We start from the raw sequence: 11709 nt of genomic DNA, 5'->3' as shown, positions 1-11709 counted from the left end.
GCTCTAGAGCTTGTGAGCCACAACTACTGAGCCTGCGTGCCACAACTACTGAAGCCCGCACACCTAGAGCCTGTGCTCCACAACAAGACAAGCCACCGCCATGAGAAGCCCACACACCACAACGAAGAGTAGCCCCCACTCGCTGCAACTAGAGAAAGCCCACACACAGCAATGAAGACCCAACGCAGCCAAAAATAAATAAATAAACAAACAAACAAAAGACTCAACATGGTAAAGATGTCAATTCTGCCCAAATTGATACATAGGTTTAATATAATTTCTATCAAAATCCTCACAAGATTTTTTTGTAGATACAGACAAGAATTTTCTATAATGTATATGGAAAAGCAAAGAAATTAGAATAGCTGAAACAATTTTGACATGAAAAATCAAGTAGAAGAATCACTTTATCCCATTTCAAGACTTACTACATAGCTACAGTAATCAAGCCTGTGGTATTGACAGAAGTATAGACACATAGGTCAATGGAATAGAAAGGAGAACCAAGAAAAAGACCCACACCAATATGCCCAACTCATTTTTGACAAAGGTGCTAAAGCAATTCAATGGGGGAAAGACAGCTTTTTCAACAAATGGTGCTGGAGCACTTGGACATTCATAGGTCAAAAATAATAAAAACAAATAAACTTTGATCTAAGTCTCATAAGTTATATAAAATTTAACTCAAAACATCACAGATTTAAGTGCAAACACAAAACTATAAAACTTTTAGGAAAAACACAGGAGAAAATCTTCAGGATCCTAGACTAGACAAAGAATTCTCAGACCTGATGCCAAAAGCATAAAAGGAAAAATTAATAAACTGGACTTCATCAAAATTTAAAACTTTTGCTCTGCAAAAGCCCCTGTTAAGAGGATAAAAAGAAAAGCTACTTACTGGGAGAATCACCTACCTGACAAAAAGCTAGAATGTAGCATATGTTTTTTAAAAATCTAGAACTATCAAAACTCAACAGTAAAATAAAAAACAATCTAATTAGAACACAGGCAAAACACACGAACAGGGCTTCCCTGGTGGTGCAGTGGTTGAGAATCTGCCTGCCGATGCAGGGGGCACAGGTTCGTGTCCCAGTCCGGGAAGATCCCACATGCCGTGGAGCGGCTGGGCCCGTGAGCCATGGCCGCTGAGCCTGTGCGTCTGGAGCCTGCGCGTCCGGAGCCTGTGCTCCGCAACAGGAGAGGCCACAACAGTGAGAGGCCCGCGTACCAAAAAAAAAAAAAAAAAAAAAAAAAACACGAACAGACATTTGACAAAAGAAGATATACAAATGGCAAATAAGCACAAGAAAAGATGTTCAACATCATCAGTCATTAGGGAAACATAAGTTAAACCACAATGAGGTATCACTACACATCTATCAGAGTAACAAAGATAAAAGAGAGTGACTTCGTCAAATGCTGGTGAGGATGTGGATAAACTGGATCACTCATATATTGCTGCTGAAAATATAAAATGGTACAACCACTCTGGGAAACAGTTTGGTAGTTTCTTAAAAAATTAAACATACAACTATCATATGATCCAGCAATTGCACTCCTGGACATTTCTCCCAGAGAAATGAAGACTTAGGTTCACACAGAAACTAGTATACACAAGTTTATAGCAGCTTTATTTTTAATAGCCCCAAACTGGAAACAATGACATCCTTCATTGGGTGAATGGTTAATCAAACTGTGGTACATCCATCCATGTTATGGAATACAACTCAGCGATAAAAAGCAACAAATGTGATAGAGGCAACAACCTAGATGAATCACCAGAGAATTATGCTGAGTTTAAAAAAGTCAATTCCCAAAAGGTTACATACTATAAATTCTATTTATATAACATTCTTGAAATGACAAAATTATAGAAATGGAGAACAATTAATGATTGCCAAGGGCTAAAAAAGGGCTGGGGGCAGGAGGGAAGTAGGTGTGGCTACAGAAGGGCATAATGAGGGATCCTGTGGTGATGGAAATGTTCTGTATCTTCACGGTACTGGTCAATATCCTGGTTATGTAGTTGTACAATATACAAGATGTTCCCACTTGGGAAAACTGAGTTAAGAGTACACGGGATCTCTTTATATTAATTTTTACAACTAAATGTGAATCTACAACTATCTCAAAATTTAAAATTTAATTAAAAGAAAAAAAAAGGATACTCAAGCCTGCCTACCCCTGACTATTCTTACTCAACTCTCTTAAATAGGGCTAACCTATCCAAATTAGCACTTTCAATCCGGCTTCTTAAAGAAACCAGGGTTTTATCAACTCTGAACATTTAAAATCATAAACAAGGGCTTCCCTGGTGGCGCAGGCAAAAAAAAAAGTATAAAATCATAAACAAAACATTAGTTAAAGCCAAATCTATTTCCTTATTTAAGCCTTCCTTTCCAGAATCGGATTATGAAGAGACAAGCCTGACTGTCTAGTGGATGATCCCTGGTGGCAATCTCCTAGATGCCTGAAAATGAGCTAGGTAGGATCAGTAGCTCCCCATCTTCCCAGTGGTAAGGGCTAAGCACTGACTCAACTTCCCACAGGATCTGCAGTCACAGTTAGGCAGCTGACATTCCCAGGACTAGTATACAACCACCTTGAGCAGTTGATGCCCAAGCTCAGATGATCCCCACTTAACTCATTTGGAAGGCTGCTCTCACAAGAGCCCTAAAGAAAAAGAGAATGGAAAAAGACCAGTCCTTGGGGCCTCCCTGGTGGCGCAGTGGTTGCGCGTCCGCCTGCCGATGCAGGGGAACCGGGTTCGCGCCCCGTTCTGGGAGGATCCCACATGCCGCGGAGCGGCTGGGCCCGTGAGCCATGGCCGCTGGGCCTGCGCGTCCGGAGCCTGTGCTCCGCGATGGGAGAGGCCACAACAGTGAGAGGCCCACGTACCACAAAAAAAAAAAAAAAAAAAAAGACCAGTCCTTCTATTGAAGCAAAACCCTCTCAGTCCATCCAGCCAGACCTGGTCTACATATGCCAACCTATGGGATATTACAAGATCAAGGGCCTAGCCCTCCTGCCTTTAAGTTCAGCCTATACTGTGTGCTGCTTGCTTATTTGACTGTCTTTCAACACAGACACAGTAAGCAACATCTGCTTTAAGAAGATATCTCTCGGTCTCAAAAGCTTACAAGGCCAGCCCTAAGAAATGAATGAATTTTTGGTCTCCAGAATCCAAAAAAAGTAAATATTTCTCTAATCTCTTCCTCAATGCACAGCCCTATAAGTGACCAAAGAAGATTGTTTCTCTTGTTAGGTATCCGTGTACATTTAAGATTAATTAAAGAAGACAATGTGGATATGTGAATAAAACTCTGAGCTAACAGAAAACCTAAATATTTAAGCGTGTCAATTGTCTGAGCGACTGAATAGATCATTTTATTGCATTGTGACTGTCTTACCATCTGCCAACTGAAGACATAATCTCTGGCTTTCCCTATTTCATAGGGATGATGTGAAAAGAAATGAGATAGCAGATGTAGATTCCTTTGCTTTCTGGAGCAATATAATTTGCATAATTTATATTCTAAAAATCAATCAGGCAATGAAAACCACATTGTTTGATAATGATTCATAATCCTAACAAAGCCTAGAATGTACATGTACAGCAAAGTAGATAAACATACCTGAACATACACACACACACACACCTCAGAAAGATAGACAGACAGATCAATCAATCGATCTCTGTGGGCTCTCAGAGCTAAGCAGCTGGTATTGTAGTATTAGTACACAAACAAAACACCATGAGCAGCTATATATAGATAGATCTCTGTATGTGTATATATGTATATGTATTTTTCCTTTTTTTTTTCAGGTATGATGATAACAAAATAATCTTCTAGGAAAAATCTGACTCCCCAGAACCAGCATTTTTAAACAAGCCTCAAGGATAAAGCAGTATGCTGGACACCAACACTGTTTTTCTTTCTTCAAAGCATCTCAGGGAAGCATGAGTTAGACAAGGAAGGCTCTACAGCCTCACCCTACATTCAGCTTTTAGTCTCTGTCCATTCCTTGGCATGAACTCTTTTTTTGTTGTTTGTTTGTTTGTTTTGCGGTACGCGGGCCTCTCACTGTTGTGGCCACTCCCGTTGCGGAGCTCAGGCTCCGGACGCGCAGGCTCAGCGGCCATGGCCCACGGGCCCAGCCGCTCCACGGCATGTGGGATCTTCCCGGACCGGGGCACAAACCCATGTCCCCTGCATCGGCAGGCGGACTCTCAAGCACTGCGCCACCAGGGAAGCCCTGGCATGAACTCTTAATACAAAAATATATGCCAACAGCTGCTATAACAATGGCCTTGAATGTTCTCTCTGTCATGGAAATGTAAAATGAAGCTGGAAAGAGAGCTTGGTAACAATGTAAGGCTTCACTTTGAAGATATTTTAAAATTACATTATTTTTTCAAATCTTTTTGGCCTGATTGATATTTTTTAAATGCCTCCAGTTTATTTATTATACCTCTACTTTGTTTCATAAACAAACAAAGATAAATGGAGCAAGATAAAATAACCCAAAATACATGAAAATGCTTCCACAGTTCATTGGGCAACTTTAGAGTTGGAGAACACTGTTAGCAGGGAACTCGGATACCAGAGAAGCCAAAAGGACAGACTGTCTCCAGAGTCGTTAACTGTGTTGAATACTACTGAGGACCAATAAGGTGAGGAATAAAAGGGCCCACAGAATTCACAGACACGGAATGAGAGGGAGGTGAGGAGATGGAGACAGCGCATAAGATGTGTGGCTCTGTTAAGACTGTACAAACAAGAGGCATAAGACTATGGGAGATGGCGCAGGGCAAAGAAGGGATTTGTTTGCTGTTTGACTTTGTTTTGGGGATGGGAAAGACAGCCCGAAGAAAAGGCAAGGTTCAAGATGTATGAGGCAGAGAACACTTTAATTCCTTTTAATCTTACTAGCTAGTGTACAAATAAATTATAATTATAGGTTCATATCTTTTGTTAGATAAATAAAAGCCACAGCCTGTCAAAAACATCATGAGATCCAAAAGTCATCTTCTGTAGTTAAGACAGGGCAAAATATTGATTGATCTTTGGAGGAAAGCAGAAATACTGAATGGCATTATATATTCTGACTCTAAGGAAAAGGTGAGACTCCTCAAAGGTAAAGATTAAAACTGAGACAGCAGGCATGAGTGCCACCTGCTGGTAAAATGTAAATGCTCAGTATTTTGCCTGAGATAGAAACCAGTCTTAGGAATTTGAACTAATTGGATTAGAGGTTACCTGTTTCCAATGAGAGTTTCTCCATAATGATACAGAATTCTCAGACCTTCCCACCCAGCAAGACAAAGTCTTTTAAAAAACACTCCTGATTAGTTGTTCATCATCCCTTTACTTCAGTACATTCAATAGTAGGAGGCACACAAATCCAAGACTTGTTACAGCATCACTAGGTCATTTTAAACAGAAATAGACCTTCTCCTGATTTCTACCCACTTACATTAGCCTTCCCTCTACTGCAATATAATAAATCTCCATATGACAGTCCTTCACCATCTGAAAGCAGCCGTGTCTCCACTTACTTTCTCCTCAGATTAAACAACCCAGTATTTTTTTTAACTGTTGTTTTTAAAACCTCCCACCATCCCAGTTGTGGGATGTAGGTCAGTCTGTCAACAGTCCATAAAATATCTTAGAGTTTTTATTTTCAATACATAGCCCAGTGGTACTATCACTTTCCTCTATCTGGGCCTTAACACACAATTGGCTCACAATAAGTTTGTGGTCAACTAAAATCCTGTCCAGCTAGATTTTCCCAATCCAGTATGCATGCAACTTAATTATTTGAATCTAGTGCAAGTCTTAATGTTTATCCTTGTTAAATTTCATCTCATAACAATTTTGATTGCACTTTGTCAAGATCATTTGGGACCCTGAATTCTTGGTGCCATCTAAATTCGACAAGCCACTCCATAAATCTTCATCCAAATGGATAAAAACTTGGATATGAAAGATCCCTAGAAAGTAATTAATACTAAGCCACCAAGAATACTCTTTGGGTAGGGATGTTCATCATCTGCAAATCTACTTACTATTTACTAATCTATTTCAGCAATGAGGATAATGGAAAACTAAGACAAATGCTTTAACAAAATCAAGATGTTATGTAATAAGCACTGCACGAATACAGTGTCCGGGGACTTCCCTGGTGGTGCAGTGGTTAAGAATCCGCCTGCCAATGCAGGGGAAATGGGTTCAATCCCTGGTCCGGGAAGATCACACATGCCACGGAGCAACTAAGCCCGTGCGCCACAACTACTCAGCCTGCGCTCTACAGACCACGAGCCACAACTTCTGGGCCTGTGTGCCACAACTACTGAAGCCCGCGCACCTAGAGCCTCTGCTCTGCAACAAAGAGAAGCCACCGCAATGAGAAGGCTGCACACTGCAATGAAGCGTAGCCCCCGCTCACCGCAACTAGTGAAAGCCTGAGCACAGCAACAAAGACCCAATGCAGCCAAAAAATTAATTAATTAAAAAGAAGAATATAGTGTCCTCACATTCCTGTCAAAAATGCAGTTTATGAGTTTAGCAAGGTTGTTTTTAGGTGAACTCATGGAATATTGCTCATAAACCACACTGGGGTTATCAGTGGGTAGTTTCCTATGTCCACTCTTCTTTTAAAAAATTACACTTTAAGAGTTAACCTATTTAATTATTTTATGACTGTTTTATGATTAAATATTTATGACTTAACACTGAAAACAGCAGATTTATGGTGACTTGTGCATGTATTTCACTCATCCTAATGGGTTGAAGATCACCTTTTCCAAAAGCAAATAGTCCTGAGTGAAATAAACTGTGTCTCCTCTGCTTAGGCATCCATGCTTAAGTGAGTGTGCTTTAATTGAATACTGATCCAAAGTTACTTACAAATTATTAATGATAGCTCAGATCACTCAAACGGGATCCCAGATTATAATTCCACTGCATCTTGAGATCTGAACAATCATGATGTAACTATATGAAATATATCCTGGGCTTCAACTTTTTTCTTTAATATATTTATCTGGACTTTTTCATTTTATTTTATTTTTTTGATGTGGACCATCCCCAAAGTCTTCATTGAATTTGTCACAACCCTGCCTCTGCTCTATGCCCTGGCCTTCCTGTCACAAGGCATATGGGATCCTAGTTCCCTGACCAGGCATCGAATCTGCAACCCCCTGCATTGGATGGTGAAGTCCCAACCACTGGACCACCCTGCATTGGATGGCGAAGTCCCTGGACTTTTCCATTTTAAAGACCATTCTCTGTGCTCATGAAAAAGGAAGCAAAACAAGAAGTGTTGCTCTAGAGTAGAGTGTAGAAGTCCAGATGTGTACTCTGAAGCCCAAGTGCCTGGATTCTAATCCCAGCTCTATCATTCACTAGCTATGTGACCTGCAACAGGCAATTCAACCTCTCTGTGCCTCAGTCTCATTGATAAATGTGAATAATGACAGTGCCTACCTCATAGAGTTATAGGAATTAAATGAGTTAACAAGTGTGAAGGGTTTGTAACAGTGCCTACCACACAGTAAGCACTAAAGACTTCAGATGTTTGCTATAATAATCATTCTTGATCACCTATTAACATCACCCCTTCTCACTCATCCTTTCCCTGCACTTGCTCTGAAAATAACAATATAGTACAATGGTTAGTTAAGAGCTGGGCTCTGAAGTCAGAAAAACCTGGATTGGAGTTCTGTCCTCACCCTTTATCAGCAATACTACCTTGGGAAGTCACTTAACCTCTCTCAGACTAAATTTCCTCATCAATAAAATGAGGATAAAAACAGTATCTACTTCATGGTGCTGTTGTGCGAATTAAACAAAAATGAATGTCACACCCTTCACGTAGCACTTGGCACATAATATACGGATTCAGTGAATCTTGGCCAAAAGCCCTCCTTCGTGCCCCTTAGCATTTTGGTAGGCACAATCTGCACCAGACCAGTCTCTTTTCTGACAGTCGTATAGATTCTTGATGCTTTGGGCAAATATCTTTGGTTATCTGCCTCTATCCAACTCTGGTAGCTGTTCTGTGTTTTGTAGACAGATACTTCTCTCAACATTCCTCCCCATTTCCTTTCTCTTTGAATTGTTTGTGGTTATTACATCAGAATTTAAGAATTTCCTGTTCTTTGTGAACCTATTATTATTTTGGAGCCTATAACCATGAGACTGTACCCATATTTTTTTCCCTAAAATATCTGCTTTCTAAAACACAGGATTAACGAGTGTTATTTTTTCATCATTATCACAAACTTTAAAATAAATGATAAATTTTCTATCAATAATCTATCCCTTCTATTTCCCCAATCATTGGGAAAAAGTAAATTCAGGATAATGGTTCCCACCGTCGTTTCCTTTACCACCTATGAGACTAAATGATTAATAAATCAAAAATGTTATCAGATACTCTTTTTAGCAGAATGAAACTTCTGACAAATATCTAGATGGTTAAAGAACACATTACTACTACAGTTTGTTTCTCAGTAAATTTTACAATCTCATGCTGAGATTCTTTCATATCTCTCCATCAGAATATCACTTTTGTTCCTTTCTTCTTTTATAGCTCTCTACCATATTCTTCCCCAGCAAGGTGGTTTCCATCTTATGTGTACATGCGCACACGCGCACACACCCCTCATTAGCCCCTCCTAGCATTCCCTATTGGATGTTTCTTTTCAACAAAGTACATCTTCCAACGACCAGAGTTCTTACATGAGTACCATCCTACCACCTCTTGGTAACAGATATCTTCTGGTTAAAATACTAAGTTTTCTTTTCTATATATACTGCATTGATATACAAAATCATATATATACAAGATACTGTTCCCAAACAGTTTTGTCCCCAAATGCCTTCTTTCTGCCATATGTTTTCCTCTCCTAAGTTATCTATTTTTATAATCTTATATAGGCTTCTTTCTCTTCTTTACTGACAAATGTAATAAGCCTCTAGCCAAAAGGCAATACAAGAAGCCACAGTGCCAGAAGCCCACAGTACAGTTCAGGAAACCAAATCCTGTTTTGATACCCTCCAACTGTTAACTGCCACGTCTATCCTTGTCTTCCAAAGTTAAGAGCAGCAAATAGAGATATAAAAAAGATATGAGCTGTGTCTGCTCCTCAGAACTCCAAAACCCTAGATTTCTTTTAAACATTTCCATTAATGTACACAAGAAAAGTTATTTTGACTAGACTGTCAACTTTAAGATAGCAAGGACTACTTACCTTTTACACACTACCGCCCAGTGCCTAGTACATGTTAGACCAGAGGCTGCATCCTTTGACCCATGGGCCAAGTCCTCCCACAGCCTGTTTCTGAATGGCTCACAGCTAAGAATGGTTTTTACATCTTTAAAGGGTTGTTTAAAAACAAACAAATAAAAAATCGCTCAGAGGAATATGTGACAGAGACCATATATACCCCACAAAGCCTAAATTTTCCATCTAGCCCTTCTCAGAAAATGTTTGCTGACCCCCGTATCAGACCCTCAAATGTTTGTTAAAAGAGGACGCAGGGGGAGGGGAGGGGAGGGAGAATGGGAAAGAAGACACAGATTTGCAACAAATATATTTTGAGATCACTGAAAATGGTGAAACTCTCATAATTAGCACTGTGCAGGTCTTTAAGTCATTCCTTGACTTCCATTTTCACTGAGTTTCAAGAGAAACTAAAGGTCATTCAATAGTATATTTAAGAGACCATAATTTTTTTTTTTTTTGGCAACGTAGCTAATCTTGAATCACAGGTGCTCCTAGGAGAACTAAATTTAAACCTTGGTAGTATACTTCTTCTCCAACTAGCCTAGTTAACATAAGTGTTAGTCATCAGCAAGGTGTAAGGTGTCAATTCATAGGTACGTACCCTCATACATACATCCTTTCCTTCCATGCAGCACCAAGTGCCTAAGCACTAACAACCCACAACATTTTACTCATCTGTTCCCATGTGTCTGTACACCTGTTACCTCAAAATTCAATCACTGAGAATGCTCCACAAACCCTGTAATAAAGCTCTGAACACTGAAAAATGTTTAACCAAAACATGAAAGTCCCATTCTCATATAATACCAGAGCAGTAGTACTAGACCTATTCATAGCAATGTCTATTAGAAGCACTTGCAAAGGTATACCTGAAAATGCTGCTCCATCACTTGGATTTTTCCCTGGTCTGGGCACTTTTTTAGAGCTCGATCTGCATAATGGAACAGGATTTCCACCATCTGTAAGGAAAACAGCTTTGTATATAAATTAAAGTATATCTCTAAAGTTTTTCAATACTTAATATATGTGATCTTCTTAAATAATACAGAATCAGGCTTTGCTATTATATTAAAAATATAATTTAAAATTTTAGTGACTTTATTTCTCAGTTTTTTTAACCCCAGCCTAATTTCTTTCAGCCTCAGGGTTAGCACCAATTTGCTAATCTTTCCTAATAAATACCTCCAGGTTCCAGACCTCATTAGTATATATATTACTCAGGAAATAAAAAGTTGAAGTTTAGCTCTTCAGTTATCCTCTGCATATGTCTTTCCCTAAAGAACACAGACAGCCAATACTTTTTTACCAGATACTGAGAAAATCACTTATAAGTCTCAGGACTGACCAATTTCTGTGTATGTTTTCTAAATGTTTATACTAATTTGGAATCTAATTTTTACCAATGCATTTGCACAATAAAAAGGGGGAGGAATGACTATAGTAAATGAATTCAAGCAAGTCTAGACTAGGAAAACAAAGCTAGTGTTAAATATTAACATTAACCATATTAATACTAATTAATAATAATAATAAACATCAGGCCTCTCTGCTCCCTCAAGCAACACAAACACTTGCACATATAGTATTTCTCATTATTACTAATCAGTTTATAATGACCAACAAATGTCAACTTTCTATGGACTATAATTAGGTTCAGAGACAACCCAGAACCCTGGGTTTTTTACTCCTCCTACTGTCTGCTGTCTTTTGGCTATTTTACTATTTATAATTTTCATAAGAGAGTGAGCAAGGGAAAAAAGGGTGATAAGAAGGAAATTAAAAAGCACTCAAGATAACACCAAGGAATTACAATCTAACTTGTTTTCTTAATACACTCTCTTCTTAACTGTAGTCATTTACCTAATCACGCCCAAGATTATTAGCAAATACCAAAGGCAATCTGCACTGTACCCCAGTAAAGACCCTATTAAAATACTCACCCGATCTGCAACAACAGCCTTTCTCTTACTGGCATCCCCTGATAATCCTGCAGAGAAGCAAAATCCAGCGTAAATACAAAGTTAATCCATATCTTCAGGAGTGAAACTGCTTTGGTCTTCTACTGATAACCTATGCTAACAGTAGATATAACAATCCTTAGGTATCAAAATGTTGGATAATATGCCATAACAGGAACACCTCCCATCTATTGGACCAGATAGCTTATCAATGTACTTCCCTTTTGTTCTAATAATCAAATTTCCTTATGAAATGAATTTTAAAAGTGACATTTAAAATTCTATATCCTGTATTCGTCATTAACCTTTTTCACTGAAAGTCTGTAAGGTTTGATAACATCTTGCTTATAAAACACTTGAACACTAAGTCAAAAGTGTTCTGTAGGGCTTCCCTGGTGGCGCAGTGGTTGAGAGTCCTCCTGCTAATGCAGGGGACACGGGTTCGTGCCCCGGTCT

General features: G+C 39.0%; 1 protein-coding gene across 5 annotated transcripts in view; it reads right to left on the bottom strand.

Moving 5' to 3' along the window:
* VPS8 (VPS8 subunit of CORVET complex) overlaps window positions 1-11709 on the bottom strand; it is a 290094-nt gene that overhangs the window by 233384 nt on the left and 45001 nt on the right. For all 5 annotated transcript variants that reach the window (XM_055084239.1, XM_055084243.1, XM_055084241.1 and 2 more), the window contains 2 exons: window positions 11236-11282; window positions 10165-10254 (listed from right to left, as the gene is read on the bottom strand). In XM_055084239.1, the coding sequence (XP_054940214.1) occupies window positions 10165-10254; window positions 11236-11282 (137 nt within the window). The remainder of the gene's footprint in view (window positions 1-10164; window positions 10255-11235; window positions 11283-11709) is intronic.

Source organism: Physeter macrocephalus, chromosome 1 (assembly GCF_002837175.3).
Source record: "Physeter macrocephalus isolate SW-GA chromosome 1, ASM283717v5, whole genome shotgun sequence".
Lineage (NCBI taxonomy): Eukaryota > Metazoa > Chordata > Mammalia > Artiodactyla > Physeteridae > Physeter > Physeter macrocephalus.
The sequence above is the reverse complement of the archived record's forward strand: the minus strand, read 5'-3'. Positions and strand labels throughout refer to the sequence as shown.